Source organism: Castor canadensis, chromosome 1, assembly GCF_047511655.1.
Source record: "Castor canadensis chromosome 1, mCasCan1.hap1v2, whole genome shotgun sequence".
Classification (NCBI taxonomy): domain Eukaryota; kingdom Metazoa; phylum Chordata; class Mammalia; order Rodentia; family Castoridae; genus Castor; species Castor canadensis.
In genome coordinates this window covers 187,167,693-187,191,910 of record NC_133386.1, presented here as the reverse complement: position 1 = coordinate 187,191,910, position 24,218 = coordinate 187,167,693, and the positions used below count along the sequence as shown (strand labels likewise).

At 33.8% G+C, this 24,218-nt stretch overlaps 1 protein-coding gene across 1 annotated transcript; it reads left to right on the top strand.

The window, feature by feature from the left end:
• The first annotated feature begins 921 nt into the window (after nucleotides 1-921).
• Nucleotides 922-1,887, top strand: LOC109702268 (olfactory receptor 10AG1-like). The gene has a single exon (XM_020187664.1). It carries the CDS (start codon nucleotides 928-930, stop codon nucleotides 1,885-1,887), a length of 960 nt encoding a protein of 319 aa, XP_020043253.1. The 5' UTR covers nucleotides 922-927.
• The last annotated feature ends 22,331 nt before the right edge of the window (nucleotides 1,888-24,218 follow it).

Sequence of the window (24,218 nt, the reverse complement as noted above, 5' to 3'; positions counted from 1 at the left end):
TACGGAGATATTGGATGACATTAATATGAAGGAGCAAGAGAGTTTTGCATTAGTTGTGGTTTGGGTTTTCGGACCATGGCAAGAGAAAATCATATTGGCATTTAATCAAAGTTGTAATTTTTAAAGGCAACATTAGGAAGGAAAAACAGGGAAAAGGAGTGCATTGGATAATGAGGGAAGTATACGACAATGAAAAATCTTACATGGAAAGCAAAGGTAACATGAAAAGTTAGTGTGAGCAATTGGTCATATTTATTAAATTGAAAGTTAATTTCATCACACGCTGAATAGGAGGTATGTGGATGATTAAACAAAATCATTACATAGAATCATTAATTAATACTGAAATTAATTTTTGCTATTTATTATAAGGAATAAGATAGTAACAATGGACAAAGCAGTAATAATATGCATATGTTTACTTACTCAGTAACAACAAATTGATTTTGGAAAATTCATTGTCACTTGGAGCATAAAAGGGAGAAAAATCCAAAGAAAAGAAATAAGAAAGAAAAAAACTGAAAGAAAAGCTGTGGATTCAAAGAAGATGGAATATGATTACCAAAAAGGAGAAAAATATTGTGCACAAACAAAACAAAAGAAAAACCTTGAAACATAATTCTTCATGGTGAAAGAATGGAATATTATCACTATATAATATACTTCAAATAATAGCTTTCACTTCTCAATACAGTTGATATAATTATAACCAAGTCTAATAAAATGTTTCTTATTTCATGAATCAAACTGATTTAATTGCATATCAGTTAACTTCTGAAGCTTCAAATCAAATCTTAAAGAAACACAGCAAGTTAATAATGGAAATAATAGAAAAGATTAAATAAATATATATACACACCTAATTTAGACAACATAAAAGGCCAATTTAATTCCAAAATTGAGTTAATTAACCTTCTTGAATTTACCATGTCTGCAGATGGAGAGCAAATCAGAATAGAAAAACCAAATAGCACTACAATGATGGAATTCATTCTCTTGGGGTTTTCTGATAATCCACATCTCCAATGGATTCTTTTTGCGGTATTTTTACTCATGTATTTGATTATTCTGATGTGCAACACCATTATAATACTAATAATAGCTACTGATACTGCTCTTCAGATGCCTATGTATTTTTTCCTTAGCAATTTTTCCTTTTTGGAAATCTGTTATGTTACAGTCACTATCCCACGAATGCTCATGGACCTTTGTACACAAAAAGGAAATATTTCTTTGTATGCCTGTGCTACACAAATGTGTTTTGTCCTTTTGCTTGGAGGCACAGAGTGTCTCCTCCTAACAGCAATGGCCTATGACCGCTATGTGGCCATCTGCAACCCTCTGCACTATGCTCTAGTCATGAACCACAAGATCTGCACGCAGCTGGTGGCTGCCTCCTGGATCAGTGTAATTCCAGTTGTGATTGGGCAAACATATCAGATTTTCTCTTTGCCATTTTGTGGGTCTAACAGAATTAATCACTTCATCTGTGACATTCCCCCAGTCCTCAAGCTTGCTTGTGGTGACACATTTGTAAATGAGATAGCAGTCTATGTAGTTGCAATGGTATTTGTTATGATTCCATTTCTGTTGATCATTGTCTCCTATGGCAAAATTATCTCCAACATTTTGAAACTGTCGTCAGCCATAGGGAGGGCTAAGGCATTCTCTACTTGTTCATCTCACCTGATAGTTGTTGTTCTATTCTATGTAACAGCAAGCATCACTTATTTACAACCCAAACCAAATCACTATGAAGGAATCGGAAAACTCCTTTCTCTCTTCTACACCATTTTAACCCCAACATTGAATCCCATCATATACACTCTAAGGAACAAGGACATCATGGTGTCTCTAAGAAAACTACTAACCAAGTTATTAGTATGAGGAAAATACTTGGAAATTCAGACATAATTTGTTTAAGTTTGCCATGTAGCTAAAACATAAAAATACTTTTTATTAGTATGTATTTCATGAGTAATAATCAATGTTAGGTCAATAAACCACCTTATGTCATGGGACATTTGTTTGATAGATTTTACTTATGCTCTTCTGTGAAATCAGAGTACTACTTAAAATAATTGTAAGGATCTATTTTAAGATCAATCTTTCCTTTCATTGTTACCGAGTTGAGGCACTCCTTAAACAGTTCAGTGAAAGATAATTGAGTGCTTTGTCCAAGCAGGAGCTGGACTTTTATTGTAAGATGTGTATATTTTTTTAACTTGCTCATTCTTCCATGTATTAGCTTATCAGATCCTGTGATTGGATTGAGCCAAATAGCAAACAAGAAAAAGAGGTTAAGATGTAAATTTAGGGAAGCCATGATTTTGTTTTGTTTTGCTTTGCTTTGTCTTTGTCCATGTCCTTTTAGAAATAGAAATCCTGGGTGTCTTTGCCCCATTATCATCCCTGATATAAATATTCCTGAATCATATCAGTCCTTTCATTTTAGCTTATGGTCTTGCTTTAGTAATATCTATTTAGGATTAGAAATTTCTAAAATTTTCACTAGAAACTATCAAACACTTTGTTTAATGGGATAAATTCTGGTCTCTCAAAGAAGATCTGCATTCAGAAATTGCAAGTGTGTAGTTATTTGAAAAAATGATAATACCAGATCTTGAAGTAAGACCACTATGGGCTTTTTTGGGACGTCAAATCTAATTACCATTTTTCTCATTAGACGCATAAGGCAGTATGTTTAGAAAAAAGAATTAGAGAAAAATCATGTGATCATGGAGGCAATGATTGGGGAGATTGATCAATAAACTAAGGGATGTCTAGAGGCCACAAATCCTTGCAGTGACAAAGAATAATGTTACAATAAAACCTTCATGAAAGGTGAGGCCTCCCCATATTGTGAATTTGACACTTGTCTACAGAACTATGACTGTGTCTCATGTTTTAAGACACCCAATTTGTGGTGATTGCTAAGGTATCCTTAGAAGAATAGTATACAATGTAAATATTCCTCTCATTAGAATTATTTTATTCGAAGCATCCAAAATGTATTCTGTATCCTGCCCCACTCCCACTGATGTACTATAGCACAATTGTTTCTTGCTTTAACTTTGAGAAATAATTTGACATTTTTCTTTTTATGGAAAATATAATACTTATTATATTTTATTTTACAAACTGAATCAATGAAATCTCTTCATATAAAACTAATACTCAGACAAGAATGTTTATATATATGTACTTGATCCAGAATGTATTTTAAGGGTTTTAACTTTCCTGCCTTAACGCAATTCAAAATTGGAAGCTAAGTAAATTCACAGTGAGTTGGAATTTATCAAGAGAGTCAAGTACATGCATATCCTATACTACTACTTACTCATTTCAGAAAAGGCTTTAGAACAGCTCCAGTGGGGAAACTTCCACTTTCTTAACATGTAAGAAAATATGCAGATCCCACAATATCAATCAAATGAAGAAAATATGTTTCTAAAAATTGTCAAATCCTTGTTCAAACACATTTATGGATATTTATATATGTGTCTTACTAAGTCTGAAGGAAAATAAACACAGTTGTATAAATTGTATAGTTTGATTATTTAAAAAAATTCACCACACTACACAGAGTGTACTCACAAAGGATTTTATTGAAAGACAAGAAATACAGTCAGCGAGATAAAGAAAATAATGAAAGCAAACATTAGGGAATGGACAGAAACTTAGGACCAGAATATTTTCAGCCTTCCCTTTCTTTCCACATACATGGTTACACTCTTGGCTCAAATGAGATAACTTGCACAAGGAATATGGATATCTGATAGACTCAGTGAGTAAGTGGAGGTAAGCTGGTTTCTAATATCTCTTGGTCATTTAAATAAATCAGATTGTCAAGCCCATTAGGGCAATTGCTAACAATCTATGAAAAACGTGGCAGGTATCACCAGAATTTTATTAGTTTTACTTTATATCAGAAAGCCTGTTGATCTTACATAAGATTTAAAAATTAGCCCTCTAAGTGTACATGATTGTGCAGGACTTTAATCTCAGTGTCTGGAGACAAGGCAGGAGGATCTGGAGTGTAAGTGCACTGGACAAAGGAACTAAGACCCTTCCTCAAAAGCATAAAAACAAAAATAAATAAATAAAAATAAAAACAAGAGTTGGGAACAGAGTTCCAGAGTTAGAATACTTGCCTAGTATGGGCAAAGCCCTGGGTTAAATCTATTGTACCACAAATAAAAAGAAAAATGTAGGTGTTAAGGCATTCCCAGAGATAAAGATAGATTAAACTTTCAAGGAAAATGTAAGTCAACTTTATACACACAATGGTAATGAATAAATTCAATGTTTTTCAGAGTATTCAATGATTTTCTTATGCTGCAAAACATGTGATCATAAACTAAGCAACTTTAAAGAACAGAATATTTTCTTCCCATTTCCTGTAAATCATAGGTCTGGCCCAGATAACTGTTACTGAGCTTAGGGTCTTTAACATGCAATCAAAGTTGTCAGCCGGGTCAAGATCTTGTCTGGAAATTGTGGGGAGGATTGTTTGATTCTAGCTTATGTAGCTTGATGGAGGAATGCAGTTCCTGGAAGTTGCATTCCTGAGGTCTGATATCCTGCTTGGATATCCACTGGGGGAAAGTCTTGGACTCCAGGCATCAACCATATTCTACATCTGTCTTTTCAATTTTTTTCAACTTTGAATCTCTGAGTTTTTCTCTTATTTATTTAATTTTTTTTCTGTGTTCGCTACATCTAGATTTAAAGGATTTGTATGACCCAGTCAGGTCCACAGGAATGGCCTCTTTTATTAAAGTAAAATTTTATTAGATCTCGGCTGTATGAATGAAGCAATTCTGCAGTTAGACCAAGATTTATTTGGTTTAACAGCTAGGAGACTGTCAAGTATTGGAGGAATCATATTTCTGGGCCACCTTACAATCCTATTTATTCAGTTATACCGTAAACAAATGTAAAAGTTAGAAGAAAAATGGTATATACATTCAAATGCTAAAGTAAAATTTCTAAAATTTAGAAATTAAAAATTGATGGAGGAGCTCTTAAGGAACTGAGCTACATTACTCATCACTTATTGCACAGGGAGAATACAAAGCTAATAGAGTCACAACTGGGAAATTACAGATACTATGACTTCAGAAACTGAGTTTATTTGCTTAAAATATGTCTCATATTATATGTATAACTATACAAAGAGCATAAATATATATAATGCTGAAACTATAAAAAAGAAAGAAATGAAAAATATTCCAAGAAAATATTAATTCTAGATATGTACATGCATATATGCATACATATGTAAGTACATTCATAATTCTAGTAGAAAATCACAATTTGAATCACTCCAATCAATGATCTACATTATTATATTTTTATATGCAATCATTAAGTTGAATGCAAGACAATATTACTCAATGTTCACTATGTAATTGATGTGTTCTCAAAAGCATAATATAATTCATTACAATTATATAATACATATACATATAAAGGAGCAACAATTTGAATGTTGCTATGTGAATGAGAACAAAAATTTCAGCCATATCTACCAAATAATTTCCACACATCAAGGAAAGTCAATTGGTGAGTGGCTGTAGGCATTGTATGATTTTTCCTTCAGACATATTTCAAATTTAAAATACTGAGACACTGGAAATAAACCATGAAATAGTATTTATTATCTATTTACCCAAGACAACAACAATTAATTACATCTCTATCCAAGAAGGTGTTAGTTGACAAAAGATTCATATTCTAATAAAGTATGTACATAGCATGGCAAGAGAAAGCTGATATTTCTATGGCCCAAAACCCAGGTAGACTATCAGGACTCATTAAGAAATTCCCGGATATGAAAAGGATTGAAAAACCACAACTTTGAGCCAGGATATTCTCCAGCGAATTATAGTGGACAGTTAAGAAATGTTGCTTAAGATTTGTCATGTTTGTCTTTTTCTCTTTTCTCTTTTTTTTCTGCAAAATTGGAAAACAGGAAGGCAGAAAAAGTCCTGCAGGAGTGAGGGGATTGGCACCTGTGGGAAGGGGAGATGGGGAAAAGTGGTGGAGAGGGTGAATTTGTTGTAAAAAATGTGTCCACATGTATGTAAATAACAGCATGATACCTGTTGAAACTACTCTGGGTAACAGGGGAGAGGGGATAAAAGAGAGTGGTGGAGGAGGGGGTGAATTCAAGTATGGTATATTTGATACATTGTAAGAACCTTTGTAAATGCCACAATGTACCCTCATCCAGCAGAACAATGAAGGAAAAAAAAAGTGTTGTTTTTACTAGAGTACTCACACGGCTGGCAAGATCAAGTGGTGGTGGTGGGGTGGGTGGCCAGGGAAGCTAAATTCCATAGGGAAGTTCACAGGCAGGAGAATTTAGCCCAGATTTGTTAGGAAAAATTGGTACAAGTGATGAATGGAAGCAAAAGTCTAATGTTAAGGTGAATTTCTTTTTTTTTTTTGTAGTACTAGGTTTTGATCTTAGGGTGTCCTGCTAGCTTTGTAGGCCCTCAACTGCCTGACCTGCAATGCCAGCCCATTTTTTACTTTAGTTATTTTTCAGAAATAGTTTCACTTTTTGCCCAGGTCTTGCCTCAGACCACAATCCTCCTGCCAAAGGCCTTCTGTGTAACTAAGATTACAGATGTGACCAATCATGCCCAGCTTATGTTTTGAGGTGGGATCTTGCTGACTTGCTGGCTAGGCAGGGTTTAAACTGTGATCTTCCTGCCTCTGTCTCCCAAGTAGCTGTGGTTACTGGTGTGAACAATAATGCCTGGCACTGAAAATAATTATTATAAAGAGAAGTCCTACTAACCAAATAAAGGTAGCAGTAAAATTGTGAATTGTTTTATGCTGTAGAAGCTCTTGTTTATATTATTTATGTTAGATCACTGTAAAATTCTCAGAATAAAGATTAAACTGAGTATTTGATAATTAAAAATTTTCATTGAAATCAAATAAAATTTAGATTTGTCACTTTCTTCATTATAGAAGGAAATGAAAATAAAATTTTATCACTTTGAAGCTCAGCTCATGTAATTCCATATTAGTTCAGCTGTTTTGGTGATAATAGTCTATGAAGTATAGAATTGCAACACATTTGGAGTAAATATAGTCTAAGGAAAATATTACCATTTTTATATCTTTCTGTTACTTACTATACAAAAATATGCATGTTATATTAAGGGGGAACAAATCAATAATTTCCTGAAAGTTATTTTATTACTAATGATAGACTTAAAAGTCATGTGCATATGTTAAAATTTTCACTCTCAAATAATTTTGAAATGTTTCAAAATGGGTATTTTTATTTTAAAAAGTGTTCTAAATCTTTTAAGCAGTACTTGATTTTTTTGAAATGTTTGGGAAATTATTTATTTTGAGAGAGAAAATCAAGGTTAAGAAAATAATGGATGATATATGCTGATTCTATTATAGCTGCCATTAAATTGGGTGGAATACTTCCAACTGGCATGATAACCATCATGCACGATAACTCCACATGAATGGGATCCCTTTATCATTTTCTTTTTCTGCAACATTTAACACTAAAAGCCATTTCATTTCCTCATATTTCAGCATAGTATTTATTTCAGATTTACATGACATTACATATTTTGTCAGAACTTTTGGAGCTTTTCTTCCTTTGGCATTTATTTTAAATTACACCCAAAGATATTATTTGCAAAATTTTATGTGCTCAAGTCCTATTATTTTCTGTACAACAGAAGATAAAACACAGCCTTGGACTTATGGGAACCTCTTGGTCAGATAAAGATGTAGGGACTGTCTATATTTAAATTGCCCTGAAATTAATATTAAATGAAATTGAGTGATACACACTTTTGTATTAGAAACTATAAATTGAGAACAGACACAATTTAAAATAATCTATAATGAATTCATCAAGCTACTCAGTGTGATGGTTAAATAATTTTATATTTATAAAACACTTTTAAATACTTTAAATGTGATATAACATTGACATTTGTAAGTAAAAATGAGACAGATAATGTAGAGTCATTTAAGGCACATCTTGCCTCATGAATCCTACAACATTCTGTCTGATTACTCAAAAATAAGACATATTTTATTGCATGCTCTCTATCCAAAATTAACTGTCTCCCCTTTCAGTCTTGAACACTATCTTAAATTAATAATAATATATATAGAGCTTTGTGGGGAGTGGATTATGAGAAGCCAATGAGAACTTGACATAAGCACAGTTGTGCTCAATTTCAGGCTGAATTTGGCACAGACCCAGCTGCAGAAGAGAGAGAAGGCAAAATGCAGCATAGCTGATTTTCCTAAGTTGTTTATGTTCAGAGCAGTAGGAACACAAGTTTCTCCTACTACAATGTCACATCCCTTCCAGAGAACTGTTGCTCCACCTCCTCCTTTACCACTGGATAAATAAGACTCCTGAAGGAGGGCGTGAGATTTTTTGATGGGGAATTTTGATTGACTGCCACGCTACTGCTTCTGGCTACTGTGTATCTTCACCAGAGCAGTTTTCTCTATGGAGAACTTTATACATAGGCTTTAGAAAAGCTAAACTAAAGAAAAGCTAAAGACAATGCATGTCTAAGGACTGAGACTTTAAGAGAGATTAAGGAAAACATGGGAAAGTGCAAGTCTAAGGAAAAAGACTTTAAAGAATAGAAAAGCAGCAAAGTTTTAAAGAACAGAGAAGAAAAGAAGCAATGAGGCTGTTGTGTGTCTCGATATGAGCACCCACCACACCTGGCCCCAACTTTCTGCATGTCTGTCTTCTATCATTTGTCCTTTCTGCATCTTCAATCACCCCCAATTAGGTCAGAACAAGAGCTTGTGGGAAAGTCCTCGAGGGAGCCTATTTTTTATTTCCTTAGGTTTCATATCACATATATTATTATTATGAAAATAGCCAATGGCAGATGGGTAGTGAGACACTCAAGGTTAAAAATAATAAGAATAGTTCTTAAGATCATGTTATGGGATTTATTTCATATCATTACTATTTATTAACTAATAAAGAGTTCAAATACTTCTGTGAAACTTGTGCTGATATGAAGGATTTTTAACCATGATGCTTGATAACAATTACTGCTTTCTTTTCATAGGTAAACAAAACAAGGATATGGTTGTGAGGAGAAGTTCATTAACAAATAAGAGGTATGAAGTATGATATGGAAAGTAAGGCACATATTCTGCTAGGTCAGCCATAAAACAAGAGATGAAGCACTGCTGAAAAGCACAATTAAAAATTGGGTGATGGGCATAGTTGGGAATTACAAAATCTGGTCATTTCTGTTTGAAGATTCTTTTCTTATGTGTGAATCAAAAAGACACTTTTCTTTGTTCACAAGCAAAAATGAAAACTTATAAGTCCAAAGCCATTAAATCATATTCAAATACAAATCTACTATGATTTATAAAATATTTTACAATTTATAATGAGATGTACTCCCTTCAATATTTTAGGATTTATCACAGAGTCATTCCTCAATGTTTGTTTTTGCATTTTTCCAAATTTCAGATAGTACAATGTTAATGGAGATAAAAATTTTTATGTGCTACTTACTCAACCAGCACTAATTAATAGAAAAAAGACCAAAAGGAAAATGACTAATTTTACTATTTCAACAGAAAAAAAGACAAACTAGCAAATCTCACTTCAATCAAGATTTATTTCTTAGAGGCATGTTCTCCTTACATGTGGATTATAAATCTAAAATAAATGCAGTAATATTATTGGATATGTGTCAGAGCCAGCAATGGGACCTTGCCTGTTTGAGTCAGCATCTGGGCTTGTGAGAAAGCTCCAAGGAACTGAGACAAAGGCCACAGAAGCAAACTGTGCCTGTGTGAGTTGGTATCTCTCCTTGTGAGAAAGCCAGATGTCCAGAAAAACAGTTTTCAATGTTCCCAGATGGCTTTGTATCCTTCAGCTATAAATAAGAAAGTTATGCTCTCTGTGTGCTTCTCCCACTTCTCTGTTCCTATTTTAAAGGAGACATAACAAAGAGTTAATTTTGACTGTGCTTCCCTGTACTAATGTAACCTTGACACATAATACTTGGCATGTTTGTTTCTGACCAAATGCTCTCCATGTAAAAGGACTTTATAAAAGCAATGTGTGCTTCATTAAAGTGGCTATTGAGCAGGACTCAGTAGACCCCTCTTCTTTTATGGCTCTAGTCACCCAGGTTCTGCCAGTAAATGGCTTACAGTTGGCACCTGAAACAGGGGCCTGAAGTAGAATTTTGAGAGTGATGTGAAGACCCTCACAGAAGGAGGTAAGTGAGACAAGATGGGGCAAAATCAGTGCAAAGTCCATCCTTTTCTTTCACTCGTGCATCATTTTTTGTTATGAGGAGGAGGTCAAGTTTCCAAACAGCAGTTAAAGGACTGCTTCGAAGTAATTTGTGAGTATAATCTTTGGTTTCCTGAAGAAGGTACTTTAGATGAAGAAGTTTGGGAGTGAGCATGTAAAAATGTTGAAAAGGCATACAGACAGTGACAAAAGATACCTGTTCATTTTTGGATAACATGGGCTCTGGTTAAATCTGTAATTCTTACACTTGGGGGAGAGAGAAGGGAAGAAAATTTGGAAAAAGATACTGTAGCCTCTCTTCATGAGTATGAATAAGATACAGGAGATATGGAAAAAGTCTCTGAAGAAAGTGAAAGTTGCTTTAGTCATGGCTTTACTGTGCTGGAGGAAACTGAAAGTAAACTGCGGCCACTTGCAGCACTGGCAATTGCAATGGCGCCTCTGAGAGAGACTGCTGATTTTTTTTCCTCCTCTGCCAGAGGAGGAGGATTGGAATGAACATCCTGAAAGGGGAAACACTGAAGAGGAAATGCATTACTTACATATTCACCCCAAGAAGGTCTTGGAAAGAAAGAATGACCCTTCATTAGCAGCTCACATTCCCATCTCCCAAAGGCCACATGAATTGTGACTGCTGTTTCCTGTTACCTCTAATATGAATAGCAATAACACTTATAATGGATTGGATAAGAATCCTATAAAAGACTTTAAAAAGGCTTGTGCAACTTATGTTCCTGCTTCTCCTTTTTGTAGAGAATATTTGGCAGGATGGAGTAATGATGCTGGGTAGATTCCCTATGATTTTCATATTGTGGCCCCTGAATAATGAAAAATTACAGGCTTTAAAACAATTATTTCAAGAACAATTACAGCAGAAACATATAGAACCATCCTTTTCTCCTTGGAATTCCCCAGTGTTTGTTATTAAGAAAAAATAAAAAAAAATAGAGACTTCTTATAGATTTAAGAAATGTAAATGCATCTATAGTAACTATGGGAGCTTTACAACCTGGATTGCCTACTCCTGTATGTATTCCTAAAGAATGGCCTTGATTGTTTTAGATTGGGGTATGACTAATTCCCCCACTATGTGTCAGTATTTTGTAGGAAAAATATTATAACCTATTAGAGTAACATTTCTTGATGCATATATCATCCACTATATGGATGACATTTTAATTTCTCATGCATTTTCTAGACAATTACATAAAATTTTTGAAATCACACAAAAAGCTTTACAAATAGGAGGATTGGTAATAGCTCCTGAAAAAATACAAACTACTACTCCTTTTCAATATTTAGGTCATGCAGTCGTGCGTCTCACCGTTCATCCTCAAAAATCTGCCATACTAACAGTTTCATTAAAAACCCTAAATGATTTTCAAAGGTTGCTAGGAGACATTAATTGGCTTCGTCCTTCTTTAGGTACACCAAATTATAAACTTACTAATTTGTTTTCTATCTTAGAAGGTGATACTGCCCTGGACAGCCCTCGGACTTTAATACCTGCTGCTGAAAATAAATAACAAATTTTTGAGTCATGGTTACAGACTGCCTTTCTAACAAAATTTGATCCACTAAAACCTATTTCCCTGTTAATATTTCCTTCTCCACATTCTCCTACAAGAATTTTATCCCAAGATAATTCTCCTTTAGAGTGGAATATTTAAAACAAAAAACCCCTGAAGTGTTAACTTCATATATTGATCTAATATCCTCTTTGATTATACAGGGAAGAACAAGATGCCTACAGATTCTGGGATTTAATCCACAGCTCATTATTTTACCCCTTACTAACAAACAGTTTAAAAATCTGTTACACATTAATGATAATTGAAATAATAATATAAGTAATTATTATGGATATATAGGTAATCATTACCCAGCAGGTAAGCTGTGGGATTTTTTAAAGTGAACTCCATTTATTGTTAACACTATAGTAAAAATAAATCCTATATCGCATGCTTCAGTTTATTATATAGATGGATCATCATCCGGTAAAGGAGGCATACATGGACCTGATTTACATGAAACTCTTCAAACTAATTATTCTTCTGCACAACAAGTAGAATTAGCAGTTCTGACTTATTTATTGCAAAAAATTACAGACAAACCATTAAATATTGTCTCAGATTCAGCTTATGTAGTAGGACTGTTTCCTGCTATTGAAACTGCTCTTATTTCTACTACTCATAAAATTACGTAAACATTATCCACATTACAACAGCTAATACAAACCCACACTTATCTCTTATATGTTACTCATATTAGGGCTCATTCTAATCTGCCCAGCCCTCTAGTGCAAGGAAATGATGTTATGGATAAATGTACATGTACAGTGTTTTCTTTCCCTGAAAAAGAACATCAACATTTACATACTAATGCCTACAGATTATATGTGCATTATAATATTCCTCTTCATATTGCTCATGATATAATCAAATCTTGTCCTGAGTGTTCTCCTTTACATTGTAGATCTCACCCATCTGGTACTAATCCTCAAGGTCTATGTACTAATGAATTATGACAAATGGATGTGAGTCACATAGCATTTTTTCCACAGCAACCATATTTATATATTGTTATTGATACTCATTCTAAATTCATTTGGGGTGTTCCTCAACACAATGAAAATGTTCGGGACATCATTGCCTCTCTTTTACAATGTTTTGCGGTTATGGGAGTGCCTTCTAAACTTAAAATATACAGTTCATTGATTTAAATAATTTTGTAAAGCATGGGACATTCTTCATGTCACTGGCCTCCCTAACAATCCAAAAGGACAAGGTATCATTGAAAGGGCACATAGAACTTTAAAAACAAAAGTGTTAAAAAATAAAAAAGTGGGAATTCCCTGAGATACCTAGCATTAACACTTTTCATTTTAAATTTTTAAAATTTACCTCAGAGTGATATTTTGACTGCAGCAGATAAATATTTTGGTGAACCTCCTTCTTTGCCAGACATACAAATCCTGATTTGGTATAAATCTTTTAACTCTTGGTTGCCTGGGCTCTTGCTTTAAAAGGGCAAGGGTTATGCTTGTGTTTCTACAGATGTCCATGGATCCCCTGAAACATTATGGGTTCCTCTTCGGAGTATCAGGCCCAAGAAAACCAATGAACATGTCCAACAAAGTTATGACCTCCCCTCAGAGGGAGACTCCTAAAGATGATCAAATGGAACAGGCTACATACAAGACGCACGTTCTTACTTTTAAGAAGAAATGTTCTCATAGCTCTTGGAACTTTTAGTTTTAATTTTACTTTAAAAAGTGTTGACTGCTGTGATTGTAAATTATACCCCTGTGTTAACAATTCTTTGTCTATTAATTGATCCTCTCAAGCATTGTTTATATTAAGGAAAAGAAAAGATCCTTGGTTGCCTGTAAACTTAACAAGAGAATGGCAACACTCTCTCTTAGAAGGTTTTATGACTAAAGCAGCGTCTAAATTATTGACGCGATCAAAAAGATTTATCGAATGGGTTATTCTTGCTATAGTTGGTCTTGTCATTTTTTCTATAGGATACTCCTCTCCAATAACAATTAAAATCTTACAAAACTTCTGAAGCCATGGTCATGCTGGGATTGCTGTTTAAAAAATTAAAAAGGGGGAATTGTCGGAGCCAGCAATGGGACCTTGCCTGGGTGAGTCAGCATCTGGCCTTGTGAGAAAGCTCCAAGGAACTGAGGCAAAGGCCTTGGAACCAAACTGTGCCTGTGTGAGTTGGTGTCTGGCCTTGTGGGAAAGCTCCAAGGAACTGGGGCAAAAGTCTCAGACCCAACCTTGCCTGTATGAGTTGATATCCGGTCTCGTGAGAAAGCCAGATGTCCAGAAAAACAGTATTCAAGGTTCCCAGGTGGCTTTGTGTCCTTCAAATGTAAATAAGAAAGTTAGGCTCACCTTGTGCTTCTCCTCCTTCTCTGTTACCATTTTAATGGAGACATAACAAAGAGTTAATTTCAAGTGTGCTTCCCTGTACTAACTTAACCTTGACATGTAATACTTGCCCTTTGTGGTGGTGCATGCCTGGAATTCCAGCCCTTAAGAAGTTGAGGCAGAAGGGTTCTTAGTATGAGCCAGACTGGGCAATCTAGTGAAGCAGTGTCTCAGAAAAGAAGGAATAAAATGGAAAGGAGGGAAAAAAGGAGAGATGAAGGGAAGGGACATTCCAGGAGAAGGGGTTGTGTGTGTGGGGGACAGAAAGAGAGAGAAAATAAATTATTATTAAATTCCTAAGGAGAGTCACTCAGTAGCAGAAGTGAAAATAATAGATAAAGATATATAAATTAAGTCTGCATTTGAGGGAGAAAAACTGCATGTGACTTACATTGTTTATTCTTTTTGCAGTAAAAACAAAGATGCAGTATTTTGTTACTGTATAAATTTAACAAAGAATAAACACAATGTTGTGAGTAGTGAATGAGACCAGACTTCTATCCTCATGTATAATGCACAGGAGGATGATATAAATTTTTTGAAATACACCAGTGTTCACATTTTTACTGAATAGTGTTCATTTTATTCTTGCACTATTTATACTTTAGAGCTTCTCTTGAAAATTAAAGTACTATTAAAAAATCACAAATCATTTTTTGGGATATAATATGTATTAATAATTTTATCACTAGTTTTTCACTGTAATTTTGATACTTTTTTTTACCATGCAAAATTACTTAATTTTACTGTGTGCTTAACTCATGTCTTATATTATAAATTTTGATAATATATTATGTTTCCTAGTTACAAAATTGTAAAAAATTCTTGAATGATTTCATTATTTCACTTTCTAACATATTTGAAGTGTAAAACATTTGATGTTTCCTCCTGTGCAATTTGATTTTTCCTCAACAGTACTCGGGCATCTACATTTGCTTGTATATACATTTTGCTTAGTATGCATATTTTATAATACTCGCTTTGTATTGGAGTCTTTTCCCTGGCTTTTCTAGTCTACCGTGTCTGAAGATCTGCTTTCCCATATCAGTGTATTTGTTTTGAGGCTTTTTAGCACTTTCCAGCTCAGTTCCTTTTGGATGTGCACCTGTGACAACTCATTTCTGGCTGACATGTTACTACCATTCTGTATTAAGCCACATCCAGTTCCTGTGTGAGATACCAAAACTTACTCTTCAGTCTTCCATGTAATCTGGCTCATGGCTTCTGAAATGGCACTTAACGTTCCTAATTGCCATATTATCACAGTATTATGGGAGTTTACCACACAGACATTTTTTTCTATTACTAACAAGAACCTTTAGAAATCACTGTTTAATGAACATCATGGAGCAGTATCTCATCAGTGACCTGAGAAATCTGGACTCCAGTGAGGTCTCTACTTGTTTATGAACATTTACCAGGAAACCCATTATTGAGGAGGAAAGACATGTTTCAGAGTTCAGTGTAATATGGACAAGGTAATAATTGTCACTGCATTACTTTTGAATGGTCTCAACAGAATTGCTCAGCAGCCTATTCATGTCTAAGAAATAAATCATGCTATGCACTCAATTCCACAGAGAGCCTGAAGCAAAGCATTCTGGGTGGAGCAAGATTTATCTGGGCAACTTTAGGCAAATCAGAAGGTGCCAAAGTGGTGCTTTTAATTAAAAATGGAAATATGTAAGTGGAGAGTTCTGTGCTGCAAACAGAAATGGTTTTTATTTAAAGAGAACTTTATGTTTTTAAAGAACAGAAAGGCTTAAAAGTAGATCAGATATTTTTGATAATTCAAATGTTTTCACTTAAATTAAAATTTCAGTATATTTAAAACCACTTCAATAAGAAACTTCAACATCAACCTACATAAGACAGGTAAATATGAACTATTTTCATACTAATTCCAGCTTTAGTTCAAACATTTATACATTAAAATACATAATTTTATTAAAATAGTTCACATATATATCTTATTCTATTTAATATAATTTAAATAAAATCATTACAGCAATAAAAAACATTGAGTCATTTTGAAATACATAAAACTATACTGACTGGTGTGCTGTTTAAGCACGGATAATACTATAATAAATCATCATGCACATCCAACAGTTTGCAATAATTGTCATATTTATGTATTCAGTGTTGGTTCTATTTTGATAGGAAATTTAAAATAAAACAACTCAGGAAATAAATTTATATCCATTGGAGAAAGAACACAAGGAGTGTTTATTTTAAAGGGGTCTTACTGGACTTACCATATTCTGACCCTGAAGAAAAGAAAGAATGAAAGAATGCCATTTCAAAAAAACAAATCAATAAATAAAAACAAAATACTAAGCAGCTTGTTACATTCCTGGGCATGAAAACTCATGAACATAGTTATTATATATCTATGGCATATATAAATCATTATTACAGGCATCACCAGTAGGTAAACACTTTGATCAGCTATTTTACAAATATTTCACTTAATTCCCACAAATAAATATTGAAATGTTAAATACTTGTTTATTATCACACAGATAACAAGTAATAGAGTTAAAATTCTAACTCAAATCCAAAAGGCAGCTTACACAGACTTGTAAATTCAAAAGCTGTGTGCAAATTGTAACATCACCTCTGATTAGTGAATATCAATAGATTTTGTTTAAAAAATGTAAGGTGAAGTGTTGGTTTATAAGGAACAACAAAGATTGTGATTCTGCACGTAGCACACAGAGTTTATCGCTACAGTCAGTACCTCTTTTTGCTTGCTTTGTGCATGCACACTCAACCATTGAACCCCCTGGCTGTCTTGCCTTTCCACTGTTACTTTCATATTATTTCTATGTAGATCCACACTCCCAGGCTACTGTTACTGAATAAATTCCTCTTATACTTCCCACCTAATATCTGCCAAGGATACTTTTTTGTTATTAATCAACAAAGTTTTCTCATTATTTTTAAACTGCTAATCATTATGAACTATAAAGACTATTTTGTTCAAATCAAGTGATAGAATGAAATGAAGACGATATAAGCAGATAAAATCTCTGTATATTTCAAGAAGATAGAAGAAATCATTTTGAGAATTTTCCTCAAGAAGAGATACTGGAAAATACCTAAAATCTAAAGGTAAAAACCATATTTCTATATTCCTGATTTAAAATAATGATCTTTTCCCAATTCCTTACTTGTATGTGCATGTATGTGAAGAATAAGAAATCAGGCTTATTTGCCATTGATATTTAAATGAAGCACTCATAGTAGTCCTAACATGGAAGGAGGAGCAGGACTCAGTTTGTTGAGTCTCAATATTGTTGAGCAATGTGTGTGTGATATCCTGCTCTCCACTTGGCAACTAAGCAGGTACTTTCTTAAAAAATAAAGAATGATGATCTCATTTAAATTCATTTCTAGGTGGCATGGATTTGGGGAGCTCGTCCAAGTCTGCAAAATAGTTAGGCGACAAGGGCAATTGTCAGCACACTTAAAACCAAGCCATGACACAATGCTCAGGATATATCAATGTTGCTTTCTTTGGGAAGAAATATGACCTCTTCTAGACCCAAGGAAAAAATAAATTTGCAATGACAGTTGAAAATGAACAGAGGTCTGAAAAAAAAACCCAGCAATCTAGATTTAGTCCATCAGAATGGCATTTTGTTATTGTTATTGTATGGTGCCCTTGATTTCTAGAGTGTCTTGTGTAGTTTCAGAACTTCAAAATTGTTACAGTTGGTAGCAATTCAAAATCAAATTTGCTAGCAAAGTTTTGCTCTTTTGCCAGTTAATATTTGTAGAGTACCATTAAAAGTAATTGCACACAAACATCAAAGTAGAGGAAACTGTTAGATAAAAGACATTCAATTTGGGAAAGAAAAGAACCATGTTTCACTACTGGGCCTGACTAATGTCACCCAGCTAAGACCTCTTGGGATTCACACCTTGACTGCTGGCCACCTGGTATGGCTTCTTGGATTCCTACCTTCTGGCATTTAATAATTGTTTCTGTTCAATATAATTTGTTTGGGATTTTTGTCTCAGAAATAATCGTGCTTCAAAAACTACCCAAAAGTCAAGGGAAGAATATGCAATAACTGAACAGATATAACAGTGTCAATATTTTGATGTATAACACTCCAGGTTTTTGTATGCATGTGTATATTTTTAGTTTTATCAAAAGAGTAGTCATCTTCTACCTACAACCTATAACTAGGTTACGAAAAATGTTGTTTCATAACATTTTCCTGGTGCCATGAAATAATTACCCTATAATCTTATAATAAAAAAGAAATGTTTGAAGAAATAATTATGTTGAACATCATAAAACTCCTATGCAGTTAATCATATACCAAAACATAATATGGCATCTCATTGATATAAATAATTTTGGTTTTTGTATCAGTTTAAATATTAAAAAACATATGTTAGAAGAAAATGTATGAAGTGGTGCTGCTGAAACATGACAAAATTCACAGAAAAGTACAATAGAATTTTTGAGAAATGTTCTAAATTAAAAGAGATACCAAAACAAATCTGTTGATTTGTCTTCCATAGTTGCCCATTATTCCAGTGTTTGTGTTAAGCGGGTCATAGTTTTCTTTAACAGAAGGCTTCTGGAATGAGTCTAAATAAACTTCAGGAAATTTTTACAGTGATAATCTATAGGTTCCAAGATAGTAAAATATGGGATATATAAGTAGTGACATTCTCACTTGGAAAACAATTAGAATGATCATGAAAATCAATCTGAATGACCATATACACTTAGAGAACAGGCTTCCAAAAAGTAAAGTGAAAAACATATAATTGTTCCCTTTCCACAGATGAATCACCACCTAAAACAACCAAAAGAGAATAAAACAGAAGTGATAGAATTTGTTCTTTTGGGATTTTCTGACGTTTCTCACCTCCAGTGGTTTTTATTTGGATTGTTTCTTGCCATCTATATCATTATCCTGTTGGGAAATGGTACCATATTACTAATAACAAAAGTAGAGCCCATTCTCCACACTCCCATGTATTATTTCCTGGGCAACTTTTCCTTTTTGGAAATCTGTTATGTGTCAGTTACTCTTCCCAGAATGCTTGTGAATCTTGGCACTCAAAGAAGAAGCATCTCTTTACTTGCCTGTGCTACACAAATGTGCTTTGTTCTTGACTGGGAGCCACAGAGTGTTTTCTTTTGGCTGTGATGTCCTATGACCACTATGTGGCCATTTGTAACCCTCTACACTATGCTCTACTCATGAACCACAAAGTTTGTACCCAGCTGGTCTCTGGATCCTGGATCAGTGGAATTCCAGTCCAGATAGGACAGACCTTCCAGATTTTCTCTCTGTCATTTTGTGCTTCCAACAAAATCAACCATTTCTTCTGTGATATCCCCCCAATACTAAATCTAGCCTGTGGAGAAATCTTTGTGAATGAGATGATGGTCGGTATAGGGGCTATGTTGTTTGTCTTTGTTTGGAATTCTACTCAGCCATGAAGAAGAATGAAATCTTATCACTTAGAAGGTAGCACACATGTACAGGAAACCGATGCAAGTCAACTCCCTGTATAGCTATCCTTATCTCAACTGGCAGAAACCTTTGGTCCTTATTATTGCTTATACTCTCTCTTCGACAAAAGCCCTTTTAGAAATAAGGGCTGAAGAGTTTCTGCCTGGTAACAAGGGGAAAGGGGGCGTAAGGGAGGGAGCGGGGAAATGACCCAAACATTGTATGCACATATGAATAAAATATCAACTAAAAAAAAAGAAGATCAGTTAGAGTTGAATCAACATGGGTCATAACACATGGTTAAAGGAAAGCAATAGTAAGAACCACTCTGTATAGCTATCCTTAAGTCAACTAGCAAAAACGTTTTGTCTTCCTATTATACTTATGTCAGTTCTTCAACAAATTGGTGATAAGGGCAGAACAGGACCTACCTGGAACTGAGTGGGGTGGGGGTGGGGGTAGAGAAGTGACCCAAACAATTTATGCACATGTGAAAAAATATATATAAATGAATAATTAAATTAAATTAAATGGGAAAAAAGTGTACAAATTGGTTTTGTTGAGGTATCTGAGAAATGATTAAGTTTGAAAGGAAAAGCCAATATTGGAAGATTTGTTAGCTGTATGCAGTGACTCTACTACTAAATCGAAATAAAGTGATTTCTGAGTTCATACACAGTGAGAACTACTCTATAACAATAAGGCCATTAGATTTGTTTCTTTTTTACAACCATTAGCACTAGAAACTATTTCATGTGTTTATATTTGAATACAGTGCTTTATTTTGGTATTATATGACATTAGAGATTTGTCAGCGCTTTTGGGGCTTCCATTTCTCCTTGAATACTGTATTCAAATATGGTGTTTACCTTAAATGCAAAATTATTAGTTGTCAATATATTTTGTCTTCAAACTCTTTTAGTTTCTATGGGCCTAAAAGAACAAAGATGAAACACAATCTGAGATTTATGGGAACTTTTTGGTCAGAAAGAGAGATAACATAGGTGTTAATTCCCTTGAGATTCTCATTTAGTGAAAATGGGTATAATTAGGTGTTACAAATTACAGCTTGAGGACACAACACATTTTAAAATTACTTACAGTGAATTCTTTGAATCATTCAAATTGGTTCAATAATTTGACATTTGTAAAACACTTTTAATTATATTGACTATAAGATAGGCATTATTAGATAAAGATAGATAACCCTGAATCATTTACAGAAAACACATCTGCTTCATATGTCACTCACTATCCTGTCTGATTGCTAAAACTGAGACAAGCTTACTCCAGACTCTATACAAAATGGATAGTCTCTGTTTTTTATATTAAATATCTAACTAAGGAACATACTGCCCAGGTTTGATACTCCTATCAGATATATTATTAAAATGAGAATGACCAATGTCAGGTAGTGGGATATTTGAGGCTAAACAGACAAGGTAAAATTCTTGAAAAAATATCAGTGCTATTTATTTCATAATAACTACTTATTACCAATCAAGGTATAAATAATTTTTATACATGTGCTACATGATTTGATATGTGAGGAATTTGAATCATGATGTATGATAGCCAAAATCATTTGTCTTTTTCAGATAAAGGAAGCAGGATTATTGTTTTGAATAGAAGTTCACTGGTAAACAATAGCAGCTGTATCTGTATGGTGTCCCAGTGATATGTAAAGTAAGCCACACGCTGTACAGATTAAAGTGATAGTGGGAGATTAAAGCACTATTGAAAAACACATTCAAAATTTAGTGGTGATCACACAATTTGCCAATGTAAGAAATGTAAATACTTCTGCATAAAGATATTTTTTACTTTATAAATAAAATGACTCCCTGCTTTGTTTACAAACAAGTCAGAATCATAATTCTAAAATATATTCTATTCAAATGCAGCCTACTGCTATGTATTAATTTACTGAATATGCTTAAAATGTGTAATCGGAAGTCATTTTTAATATATTAAGAATTTACCACATGTTCATTGCTAGATATCAATTGTGGTTTTTATCTATAAGTTAAGATGTAAGAATACTCATGTAGGTAAGAATTTTTATATGGTAATTACTCAGATAACTCTACTTGAGAGATAATAGGCCAAAACACAAATGACTAACTAGTATTTTCATAGACCATCAATAATCAGAGGCAATTTTTACTTCAATGAAAAAATTTTATGGGTCAATGATTTTCTTGTATTCTTAATCCCTAATTTTTAAATTTTTCTGGACCTATGTTGCAATCCTAGGAATGACTAGAAATTGCACCATTATTTTCATAACCAGAGATGATGATCAGGCACTCCAGATTTCTGTGTATGTTTTTCTTTTGTATTTTCCCTTCAGAGAAAAATGTTTATGCTTCTCATTCTTTGTGTGTGTTTAGGTGTGTGTTACTGGGATTGAAGCGAAGACCTCTTGAATGTTAGGACAACACACTACCATATGAATTATATCCACGGCCCTTTTATTTATTTATTTATTTTATTTTATTCATATGTGCATACAATGTTTGGGTCATTTCTCCCTCCTTCTCCCCACCACCTCCCTTTCCCTCTCAACTCCCTCCTTCTTCCCCCCACCCCCTCACTACCAGGCAGAAACTATTTTGCCCTTATCTCTAATATTATTGAAGAGAGAGTATAAGCAATAATAGGAAGGACCAAGGGTTTCTGCTAGCTGAGATAAGGTAGCTACACAGGAAGTTTACTCTCATTGCTTTCCTGTACATATGTGTTACATTCTAAAGTAATTCTTCTCAAACTAACCTTTTCTCTAGCTCCTCCCCAGCCCTTTTAAATTTTGGTTTTGAGAGCAGGTCTGGCTACAGTTTGCATAGGATGTTTGCAAACTCCCTAACAATATTGCCTTCACTCTCTGAATTTTTCTTATTTTTTTTGGATTGCTCATAAATCTTCAGATTCAAAAAGCATGGAGTTCTTTTCTATTCCAGACATGTTGTGTGCTTGGAAACACAGAGTGATTTCTCCTTGGCAGTGTTGGCCTATGACTTCTCTGCGGCCATATGTGAACTTCTGCAATACAGTTAATGAGTCACAACTTTGTGTGCAGCTGGTGACACATTGCAAGACCTGAGGGGTTTCATCTGAGATAGGAAAGATGTGCCATTTTCTCCAAGTCGTTTTGCAGATCCAATAAAATCAATCATTTCTGTTGTGACCTTCCCTCAAAAATGAAGCAGCCCCATGTGAGCATGGAATATTTGTCTTTATAAGTTTCACGCTGTACTCTGATTCCTTTTATGAAGACATGTGGCACTTACAGGAAAATGTTCTCCACCATCCTGGAGCAACAAGACAAGTCAAAAGCTTTTCAGCATGCTTCTCTCATGTTACAGTTGTGACTTTATTTTGGTTTACGATCCTAATTCAAATATCCTGCCCGCAGATACAGATTTTTCTTTCCTTTCTAAGTAATAGTCACCTTGATGTTTAACCCTATGAAATATACTCTGAGAAATAAAGACGCTATCAAAGTCTTAAAAATTAATACCTGAATGTTTAGTTCATTAGCTACAGACGTTCACTTATTGTCTACTTGCTCACTTAATCATGCTCTTACTTCATCAGAAACAATTGCTACATTTTCCTTCCTTAAAACAGATTAAGTATCCTTGGTTATGCAAACATATTTTGTGCTACACTTTTTAGAATCAAATTATAGTCAATGGTTGCATTTAAAATAATAAACTTTTCAGTAAGTCTTAAATTTAGATGATAAAGTGTGTTTGCAAATTTTTTTGCAATTTTGTGATAATTTACTAAAAAATGTAGTATCTTTTATTTAGTTCATACCACAAATTTTTTTCTAGAAACCATAGCCCATAATTATTCATGTCTTGTTTTTTTTTTATTTTCATTTGCTTTTCTTTTTTAGAAATAAAGATATTAGCTTGCACAAATACTATGCATGGTCAGCTTTCGAGATTAGTTTTTGAATGACCCTAAGTTTATGTTTTAAATATTGTACACACTTACTTACTTAGTAAGTAAAAAAAAACTAATAAATATGTTGGAAATAAAAAACATGCCAATGAATTGAAAATAGCAAATGGTCTAAGAGAATTTTGGAAATTGCAGGGAATGAGAAAATGAGGCAGGTTGAAAAGTAGTCACTAGAAATCTTTCACAACTTAAAACTCTTTACTATGCCCAATTTAATGTACAACAAGAAAAAAAGAAGGGTAAAATTTTTTTTTGAAAAAGGAAATTGTCTATACTAAAAAAAAAAATAATAAGACAGAAAAAAAATGCAAGAAAAAAGCCAGCCTCAGTGATGCATGAGATGAGACCATGTGATTTTAATTTATGTGCAAGTAGAATCCCAGAGGAGAAAACAGAGAACATGTATAAGTTTTATGGAGGGAAGTCAAAACCTTAAATTTACAGGTTCAAGAAGGTCATCAGGACAAATCAAACAAAAACACAGACATATTATAGTCAAGCAGG

Bases quoted from the DNA above. Each gene is read 5' to 3' on its own strand.
- LOC109702268 (XM_020187664.1), top strand. From the start codon at position 928: ATGTCTGCAGATGGAGAGCAAATCAGAATAGAAAAACCAAATAGCACT.